Source organism: Aspergillus caelatus, assembly GCF_009193585.1.
Source record: "Aspergillus caelatus strain CBS 763.97 unplaced genomic scaffold BDV27scaffold_12, whole genome shotgun sequence".
NCBI classification, from domain to species: domain Eukaryota; kingdom Fungi; phylum Ascomycota; class Eurotiomycetes; order Eurotiales; family Aspergillaceae; genus Aspergillus; species Aspergillus caelatus.
Window position 1 is genome coordinate 285,741 of NW_022475275.1, and position 10,620 is coordinate 296,360.

At 49.5% G+C, this 10,620-nt stretch overlaps 3 protein-coding genes across 3 annotated transcripts; all 3 read left to right on the top strand.

The window, feature by feature from the left end:
* Positions 1-827: 827 nt before the first annotated feature.
* BDV27DRAFT_121018 (uncharacterized protein) lies at positions 828-3,465 on the top strand. Its single transcript, XM_032065257.1, has 3 exons — positions 828-1,016; positions 1,093-1,356; positions 1,428-3,465. The coding sequence occupies exons 1-3, from the start codon at positions 981-983 to the stop codon at positions 3,201-3,203; spliced, it is 2,076 nt and encodes a 691-aa protein (XP_031932536.1). The 5' UTR covers positions 828-980; the 3' UTR covers positions 3,204-3,465.
* A 2,790-nt stretch (positions 3,466-6,255) lies between these two features.
* BDV27DRAFT_165618 (uncharacterized protein) lies at positions 6,256-9,684 on the top strand. Its single transcript, XM_032073982.1, has one exon. It carries the CDS (start codon positions 6,446-6,448, stop codon positions 9,035-9,037), a length of 2,592 nt encoding a protein of 863 aa, XP_031932537.1. The 5' UTR covers positions 6,256-6,445; the 3' UTR covers positions 9,038-9,684.
* On the top strand, positions 9,678-10,235 carry BDV27DRAFT_165622 (uncharacterized protein; the record flags this gene model as incomplete). Its single annotated transcript, XM_032073983.1, has 2 exons — positions 9,678-10,048; positions 10,106-10,235. 2 exons carry the CDS (start codon positions 9,678-9,680, stop codon positions 10,233-10,235), a joined length of 501 nt encoding a protein of 166 aa, XP_031932538.1.
* Between the last annotated feature and the right edge of the window lie 385 nt (positions 10,236-10,620).

Below are 10,620 nucleotides of genomic sequence, written 5' to 3' on the forward strand. Positions count from 1 at the left end.
TGGATTTATGGATTTATGGATTTATGGATTTATGGATTTATGGATTTATGGATTTATGGATTTATGGATTTATGGATTCATGGATTCAGTAACAATTGATCGTTTGAGGAGGCTGGCAATCCCATATGCAAGGTACCTGACATCGGTATCCAACTTCAAACACTTTGCAAGCACGGGGGTAGCTGCATGCACATACCGACTCCGACGTGAAGCAGATTATGTGTCAGAATTCAATCCTAGTACTACTATGGAACAGTCCAGAGGAAGAACTTTAGTCGTGAAGGGCGGTGTTCTCAGTTAGGGACGTCTAAAAGAAGGAAAGATTAAACTAGAGTGTAATGAAAAAGGAAAGGATTCTGACGCGGAACTCGAATATACTATCTAGAGCGATTTGGAGGCTGGCCTGCAAGTGTCCTTCCCCAGCTAGGGTTTGGTGAATAGTATTCAATAGTTACACCACTGACAGAGGTAATTCGGGGATGAAGAAGCCTTAAGCCAATGGTGTAACTTGGTACGGAATCCGACCTACTCATAGCGACGGAGGAATGGCCGAATATTTGTGCCAAAATACACCTGATATACTCCATAGGATTGTTAATGTCAAGAACTTCAGCCGTAGTCACGATCCAAAGATCCGTGCCCTCGGCGCTTCCCCACCTTACCAACTCAAGTTAGTATCCCCATAAGCTAAACCCACCTGTTACATGCCTCATATCTCAGGTGTCAAATCTGCGCTTCAGGTCGGTTTCACCTCCCGAACCATCCACCGTGACTTCCAGCTTCTCGGGGAAAGGAACCTCAAATTTCCGCGTCGCGTTCGCAAAGGCATTTGCTCGTTGCGTCCATTCATTTCACTATCTCTTTCCGACCGTTTGAAATTTCCGTCTCGGATGCATTCCCTGTTACTTATTATCTAGGGTTTTGGCTTCTTGCGAAAGCGTTAACATTTTTCTCACCGATTGCGACGGCGTCTTCTCACAATGGACGACCCAGCGACCCGTGTCCCCGGGCAGTTGGTAGGCCAATCTACTGATCCAAGTCTCAATGCAATGTTACAGGCCAAATGTCTAACCTGGATTTCGACTACCACAGCTGCCGCATATGCACCTGGTGTCGCGACACCGATTCCCGCTGATGCATATGATGCCCACCGACACCGTTGTTGAATACCTTCTTGGTGCGCCTAAGATTGTACGGGAGGCGCAACCGATGCATTGGACCTTCCTGGATGGACCTCAAGATGGGACGGTCATGCTCACCTGGCAGCCCCTGAATCATTTGGGAACGAACTTCGCCAGCGATGGCTACGTGTGGGCCGATGTCGAACAGGCGTTCACCTTCGAAGCCCGCGGTTACGTAGGTAGACCCGTACTCTAATGACCTGCTTCCCGGTGGCCAGGATAATGACTGACATGAGAGCGCATCAGTTGGTGGAGATGTGGCTGCACCGCAGTGGTTACCACCCGCCAAACGAGACAATGGCGATCCATTGTCGCAGACGCTACCGGTTGCTACCTTCGAAGAACCCCAACCCAAACATGCCCCCGCCCGACCCGTCGTTATGGATCGTTCACTACTCAAGAGCACCTCCTACCGAGCATATCCCGGCCAATAGAATTCATGTACTCCCTCAAGTCCAAAGCATGCTCGGCCAACGTCGTTTCTTGCAAAGCCAAGGCCAACTTGCCCGCAAAGACTTTATGCTGCACGACCGCAATAACTGGCCGACGATCAATTTCCCCCCACAGGTTGCCCCGCAGGGTTTTGCGCAAGTTCCACCAGCATATCCAAGTGCGATGGTTGGTCGCCAACCATTCTATCCCCAGCCTGGTTCAGGTGTGCCCGCTCCGGCAGGAGGAGCACCGGCCAAGGCGCCCCGTGGACACCGCGCTTCGTCGGCTGCAGTGAACGCCGCCACTGCCGACTTCGCTCTCGAGGATGAGGATGTTTCCGCAGGCGATATGATGGATCTTCTTACCCCACGGGAAGTGAGTAAGATGAGATATCAACAACACCATGAATGGATGGAAGAGATCTTTGCTTCACCGTACGCCATCAGCCAGATTACCCCCGTCTCTCTTGGGTTGGGTCGCAAAGGGGAGTTGGAATCGTTGACAGCGGGCTTCTTCGATGCGCCTTCCGGACCTACTAGTGGAGAATCTAAAGATGCGGCCGATTCTGCCCAGGCTACCAAGATGGAGCCGGCGAAGGCTGAAGAGTTTGCCGACCGTGTTGCGAAGAAGGTGGCGGACATGACTGCCGAGATTGAGAAGCTGAAGAAGCGGCATGCGCGCCGGATGGAGAAGTTTAACCGTACCTCATTGCTGAAAGACGCGGAACTCCGACTCCGGGAAGCGGCGGCAGATCCGAACGCCACAGGGACTGAAATTTGGAGACTGGAAGGCCGCATTGAGATCCCCACCGAAGGCGACGAGACTCAAACACCACCTGCTTCCGAGCCCAAGGCTAAGTACAGGGTGGACGAGGTGGTCAACGAGTTGGAAACCTCATGGAAAAAGCAGATTGTGCCTGAGCCCAAGGTTTCTTGCGTCCAAAAAGGTGGCCTGTTAGAAAAGATCGAACCTGAACAGAAGATCGAAGCTCCTGCAGATGGCGATATCGACATGGAGCACGCAGATAGCCATCTCCTCGATCAGTTTGGCTCGCCACCTCCCTCCGGCCCCGTTCAAGGTGTGCCCACCGCTCAAGAACTAGCAGCACCGGCAAACGTACCAGGTACCTCCGAGGTCCCTGGGGTCAATGCTGCTGCACCACTGCAGACAACAGCTGCTGTACCCCAGCAGAGTGTGACGATGCCCGGTATGGACGTTGAGATGGACATGGGCAATGTTCCACCCGCGAATACCGCCGCGGGTGAAACTGGAGATTGGGTGATGGTCAACGACGAGAAGAAGGACCAAGGCGACAAGCCTGTCGTTGGCGATGCTGCTCTCCATGGAATTGAAACGCCAGGCAGCGGAATACAGGGGTTGACGCCTGGGAACACAGGGGGGGACAATGGTCTGGACGGGGCCAACTTTGACTTTACTAATATGGATAGTGCGGGTGATGCACTGGCGGCCTATACGGAGCAGAACGAAGTGCTAGATCTTCCGGACCTGGAAAACTCGGCGTTCGGGGACGCATTCCACGCGTCCGATAATGAAAACACCCACCATCATGATGCAGATGACATGGCGTAAAGCATAGTGTGGGTCTCGTGTGATTTGGTTATGCAGGTATACTACTGTGGTGTTGTGGTTTACGATTTACTCGGCGCTGGCTATGTTTTGCTTAATATCCAACTGGATGAGGAAGATGTAAAAATAAGACTTGGAATTGCATCATCTATGATGGCCTCTTTAATTTCTCACTTTGCTCAGGGATAATCTAGACCAGGTGTACATTTTTGATCCTGATATATCACTAGATATCTAGCCACTATGCAATCCGGTATTTCCAGAACGCTTGTGGAGAAAACAGCCGAAGCGCAGTAAGCAAACGGTGAAACGCAGATCTAAAGTAGTAAACTAAAGGGTGCAGCGACCAATTTGATAAATGCAGGATATCACAGGGAATTGCAATCATTGAAAGTCAATGTTATCCCCAAAGGCACCGAACAGCTATTTCAAAGGCGTCAACAAAAGTCAAGATCCTTAAAGTCGTCGTATTCAAGCTGGCGCGGTCATGGAACTTGAGGGAAATGTTTCCTTGCTTCAAGAAATATCTGCCATTCCTATACACATTGTCCAGAGTTCCAGTTGCAAGACTGGTTGCCCATATTGGACCAGTACTTTTCGAATAAACTCTTTATCTTCTGGATTAAACGTTGAGATGAAAAGTATTAACATAAGCGATATATATAGTACACCAGTATTGAAGTTTCGTACTAATCTAACTATAATAGCAACCACATGAAGAATGGACCTAACGGTGCTCTTATGCCGGAATAATCATTGACTGTAGGATTATCGTATCCCTGGACGCTCCGGGCGCCTGGTAATAATGAAAGCGATTATCATCCCCTAGGGTACTCGTGGAGGATCGGATCATGGCCCTCGATTTAATCTCTAACCGAAGCGACTCGCCAGGTGAAAAGACGATGCCTTCTGATAACTTTAAGCTAATTCGTGGTCGAGGAGAGCCAGGAAAGTGGACTCTGAATGGTTTTCTTGGTCGGATACATCGTTGTCGAAAGCCTTTTTCAGCGCAACCAAAATGCCGGCGATAATTTCACGGGTCGCGAATGGCTCATTCTCAATCAGTATGACTGGATGCCGCACACGTTTCCGAATACAAATAACAAGAACCATACGTACACTCCCCCTTGGAATGATCGAACCACCAAGAGGGCATCTTCCCTAAACTTGGGAAGTGGCTCGGATACACCAATTCCAATGACGAGAGTTGGGAATAGACAGGCCACCCCCAGCACTGATCTTCGATACCCATCCGGAACATGAGCATGCTAATCCGTGTCCTGACACGGCCCCAGAAAAATCATATCGAGTGGGTTGCTAGGGTTGATACTTTCTTTCTTCGGCATCTTCTTCCTCCTAAACTTCTTACTTCCCCCGATTGACCTTATGCCGGCTGTGCCATATAGCTACCCCTTTGGTCTCGCAAATGAATGTCATCCCTGGTAAGCCTGCCGACTTGGAATATAGAGCCCGGTCTGCATAGAAAATGTGGGATTCTGTTTCGAAGACTGTCAATTTCGAAAACAATGTGGGGAGGGAGCCTATCGATCCATTCAGCTCGGGAATCAAGGCTATTTCTACCCCACGCTGGGGTGCTGTCAAGGACACCCTGTGTTCAACAGCCGAAGGAAAATCCGAGACCACGTAAAATCATGTTGAAATCGTACGTATTGCGAGCGAGCTTGAGCCTTCTGGAGGACAGGCTCAACTAAATCATCTAAGGTTGGAATTGTAATTCGAGCTGCTAGTACTCCGGCGAGCCCTACCCGGTTGAGTCCCGTATTGACCGGTGTCAATCATCCCTTTCATGTCCCCAACAACATAAAGGGTATGTAATACGCGGTTGAAGCTCACATTAAACAGGTGAGGAAAGAAGTAAAGATTAGAGACAGGGAAAGGACCGAGAGGGGGTTATATAGCTATTAACCAGATTGTATACAACAATCAGCGATTGCAATACATCATTCCCCAACTAATATTCATTGTCTAGGCTAGGTGAAGGCTCGGAATTGAAGTCAATATAAGATTCATATTGAATATTCCTCTGATCGTGGAAAATGTGATCTTGTCTACTAAATCCCGAGCCTTCACTATGTCAGCTCGTGCCTTTCATTCAAATATCAGCATTGAATATGTGGACTCTAGGCTATGGAATATTTATTTATTTCAGCCATTAGGTACATACATAGACCAACGGATAATCTGTCGCTCCGCTGTATAGTAACCCTACCACAGTACTCGGTATATCAGCTGGTTGGATCTGCACTAGAGTTTTGCCCCACTTGAAAAGCGATCATGGTAACGTCTCGTTGTGCTTTCCCTATTAAACCCCAGAAAACCTGACCGCTATTTGTCTTAGTAGATCTTAAGATCTACTTCAATCTCAAATAGAGATGCTGCTAAAGAATTAGCTGGGTGTGCATGTCTCACTCTAGTATGGATTTCTGATCCACCCGTTGCTGCAGACCAGATTTCCATCAATTCGATTTATCGATAAGATAATCAGTCGGATGTGTTTCAAACCCTAAACAAACGTCTCGTGCCCAAAGTCTTACGCAACCAATTTCATTTTTTTTTTTTTCCCCTGGGAATTATCTGTCCCGGTGGGATCTAGAACGGTGAGTGGACGCCGAGGCAGGTTTGTTATTAACTTAACTCATCATATGAAGTGAAATGGAGCGATAAATAAATGGGCCACGGCGCAGTTGCCAGGTGCAACGGCCCGTGTTTACGTGCGCTTTTCACTACCCCTCAGCGAATCACTGCAAAACAACGTCACATCAGTAGCCCTAACAGTAGAGGGGCGATCGAAACATGACGTTGCAGTTAATATAATGACTCTTGTGGGACGTTTACTTTGGAGGGGTGGTTGGGGATGTTGCCTGTTTACCATGCTATTCTCACTGATTCCCCGATCATCTTCACTTCTTGGACTTCACTTCGGAATTCGTTCAATTGAATACAGATTCTGTCCTCTTTACAGACTTGACCCTGGATTTTCAGACTTCACCAGACTCTTACTTTCCTCTCCAAGCCGGCTCACTAAACGTCCAGACGCACACCGGCTGCGAGTCGATCTAGGAAACGCCGATCAACGGTCTTTCTGGATGCACTATGGTTTGCCTCAGATTGCACTTGAAGAAGAAGCAAGCCTAATTATGCATGAGAAGAACCCTCAGCAAAAGTCAGCGAACTTGCTGCTATACACTATCTAATACTTCTTACTCTTACTCGTACTCTGCAAAATGACTGCTTTTATCACGCTTCTGGTAGCCCTGTTCCTAGGCTGCCAAGTGTCTGCAAATCCATACGTCCCGTCCCATCTTCTGTATTCAGCGCAGTACAATGGATCCATTGCATACCTGTTACGGCCCAGTAGTAACCATACAATTGAATTCCTCTCATTGAACATCTCCCAAGACATTGACAGCGCCAAGCCCCAATATACGACCTTACTGGACGATGCGCCATTTCAGCTTTACAAGCAAAACCCCGTCCATATTCCGGCTATCGACCAACACGGCATTTTAAAAGTCTATGCGGGAGATTGCCAAAATACTTCGGGGTATGGTGCCTTATGGCAATTCATCCCGGATGCAGCGAGTTCCACCGGCAATGGAACATGGGAGAGAATCGAGGTAAATGGGACCGGCCAGTCGAACATCAGCCCTCATGGACCAAACTATCTCGCCGCTGGTTTTACATACGCCTCCACCAATACAACTAACAGCTCTTTCTACGCCTTTGGTGGGATGTGCCCACTTGCAAGTGCCTCCGAGGCCACCTGGATCACTGCCGCCAACTACTCTCAGTCCATGATAGCCCTGGAACCCCCCGAAACCGATGGTCTACCTTCCTACCGAATCTCAGCGACCGGTAACCGCGCACCTCCAATCCCTGAAGCTGGGTTCACGATTACCCCGTTACAGGCAACATATAGACCTACATCCCGTGGCACATTGCTACAACAACAAGATTTTCTGCTGATCGGAGGCCAGACTCAAAACGCATTCATCAATATGTCACAGGTCGCTGTCTTTTCACTTCCACAGAGCAGCTGGAGTTTTGTCACGATTGATTCTACACAGAGCCTGGGCCGAACGGAGCTCGCTATCCGGGCTCCCTCGGCAGTGGAACCTAGGTCCGGCCATACAGCCGTCCTTTCGCCAGATGGAAGTAAGGTGGTGGTCTTTGGGGGCTGGGTTGGCAACACCAGCATTCCTGCCAATCCACAGTTAGCTATCCTTGAACTGGCAGCAGACTCTACAGGCGCCGAATGGGCCTGGAAGATCCCGCCCACCGGAGACGCTGGGGTAGCGGCGGGAACTGGAATCTATGGACACGGCGCAACAATGCTTCCGGGCGGAGTGATGATGATCACAGGCGGTTACCATATAGCACAGTCAAGTAAACGATCTATGACTGGCACCGAGGTTAACTCAGCAGTTCTCATGTACAACGTTACTTCGGGTAAATGGGTTTCCTCCTACTCAAACCCCGGTTCTTTTCAGCCAGATGGCTTATCCAGATCGTCTGTATCCCGCAGAACTGGGCTTGGTGTCGGACTCGGTTTAGGTATTCCCTGTGTTGCTGGGGCAGCTGTTTTTCTTTGGTTCTACTTCCGGCGACGGCGAGTACGCCGAACTCGAAACCAGATGCTCCGCGACCTATCTTTGGGTGCAAAACGGTCTATTTTCTGGAGCCCGGAAGAGTCCCATCTGACTAGCAGTACTCACAGGCCTCCCCATATTATGGCTGAAAGAACAGGCCTTTTAAGAGAAACCTCTAGCCCCACTAAAAACAACCCGCTGCCTTTGAATGCGAGAATTTACAGACCTCCGGCTCAATGTAATGAGTATAGGCGAAGCGACGGGACCGGTGACATGCAGCCGATTGATGAAGAAGATGAGGCACATGGTGCAGCAGGTGGAGATAGCACCGGTTTATTGCCAGAGGTGACTCGTATAGAGCTTTCTCCTGACGGACCCACAGCCTTTGCGACGAGCATCGGTCGACCTAACGAAGGACAATTTTCAGAGCACGTCGACAGAGAATCTTCAAACCTTTCGGACTTCTCGAGGTCGGCAGCTCATCCATCTCGCGGTATCATCGACAACCATCCGGGCCAGCCTACCAGTGGGCGTGAATCCCCAGAAAAGTCGAGTTCTGCATCCAACCAAAGTCGGGACACTTGGAGCCGACCTAACAGTACCGTGATCTCCCATGAACGCCGGTCTTCTGATTCATTTTCAACTGCCCATACAACTATTTCACAACGACAAGCAGAAGGCGAACATCTTCTACGAAACGACCCTGAACCTTCCTCTCCAATTGACCTTATGCCAAGACCCCTCTCTATCTCAAAACCGAGGGCTGAATGGATCGGCAACGTCCGACGAGTGCTCTCTATGACACGAAAGCGGCCCCAGTCATCTGAAGACGGCAGTGTCGCCTCTACAGCTTCGGGTATTGACAGAAGGAGTGCCGTGCTTGGATCCCCAAGGTCTTTGTTCGATTATGAACCTGAATCCAAGCTCCCTCGGCGATCCGTCAGTGCCTCAGCAGAACTATTCCGACGCAAACAGGGTGCTAAAGACTGGGGAACGGGCAATATTGTTTCACGTGAGTTGACTGGGAGGACGGCACGCGATGACTTCGGATTGGATGGAGTGCTAGATCTCAATGATGACGACTGGGACGTGGAGGGCGCAGCAGAAAACCGACGCGTCCAAATCACCTTTACCGTGCCGAAGGAGAAGCTGCGAGTTGTCAATGCTACGGCCAATGATATGGACGATATCAGCGAGAAGTCCGTTAGTCGAAGCAACAGCCGGTGATGATCTTGACGTTAGTCTGATATGGCATACATACACCTCAAACGTGTCTATCGTTGACTATATCAACGGTAGAAGATGGTGGACTAAATAGCCTGAACGGTCTGAATGTTGGGTAGGTAGCACCAGCGTTCCTGCCAATCCAGGGTTAGCTATCCTCTCACTGGCAGCAGACTCTACAGGGGTCCGCCGAGGCAGGTGCGGTCGTTATATGAAATGGAATGGAAGGAGCAATGGGCCATAGGGTTGTCACCAGCACGGGCGCTTGTACTACAACTCCGCGAATAGCTTCAACAACGTCGCTCCAGTAGCCCTAACAGTGGAGGGGCATCTGAGGTCGTTATCATGGCTTTGGCGGTCCAAAGTCAGCGCCGGCGGCGGTTGGGAATTAGGCAGACATTGGAATTGTTGGGACTTATGATGCTATCATGACCGATGCAGGCGGTCATCTTCCACCTTGGGTTCTCAACTTCACTTTGAACTCACATAACTCAACCATCACTTGCTACCTGTCGTTAGACGCTTCTTAGCCTTCACTTTCTATCAAGAATCAAGACCTTACTCTTCTCAATAAAGTCACTCTTACTCTCTCAATAAAAACCACTATTCTCCGAAAGTCCTCTGCAAATCAACCTCAACCACCATGTCTATGATCATGGAAATCCTTTTTATCCTCCTGGTAGCCCTCACCATGGGCTGCCCCTCCACCTACGCCATGCCAATCAATGTTGATTTGGCCAAAACCAAGCCATCGATTTCCATCCACACAGGGCCCAAGGTCGGGCTCGGTATAAGCATCCCTTTGATTATTGGAATAGTTGTCGTCGTCTGGCTCTACCTCCAGCGCCGCCGAAAGAGGGCGGCAAATAAGGACCGAGATAATTGGCTAAGGGAGCTCTCGCTGACAACACAACGGGAGCTCCTCTGGCATCCAACCGACCCCTACTCTTCCTGTGAAATTAAAAAGCCTCCCAGGGAGGCAATTACCTCCATGCCCCAGCAGCCACCAAGCTGGTAAGGTAACCCTAAGATCATGGTATGAAAGAACAGGCATTCTAATAGAAATTATAGTGTGGTTAGAGAGGGCCGATTACTTCTGTGCACATGTCACCGGCCCCTGGTACACCACGTCGAGATTAGGCGCGCCGAGATTAGGCGAAGTATCGGGGCCGGTGATATGTGCACCATTCTGGAGGAGTGATGGGGGGTTTTTTGGTCTCGTCGCCCCTTTCCATCGACCTCTATATCGTGTGGTTGTGGGTTGGTGGGCGGGCTTGGGGTCCCCTTGTGGGACAAACCCACAACCGCACGATATGTCGGTGGATTGGGGTGGATATGGGTTGGACATTTGGTAATCATGTTATGTTTTGGTTTGGGTTTGGGTTGAGTTTGGTGTTTTTTTTTTTTTTTTTTTTCCTGGTTTTCTGGAACATTTTGGAGCATCATTGGTTTTTTTGTTTCTTTTTCTTTTTATTTTGGGACATGCTCTTTTTTTCTTTTTGGAATGATACCTGAAGAGACGATTGGATGATGAGATGATTGGACGATTAGACTACTAGACTATTACTACTGGATGAATAGATTCC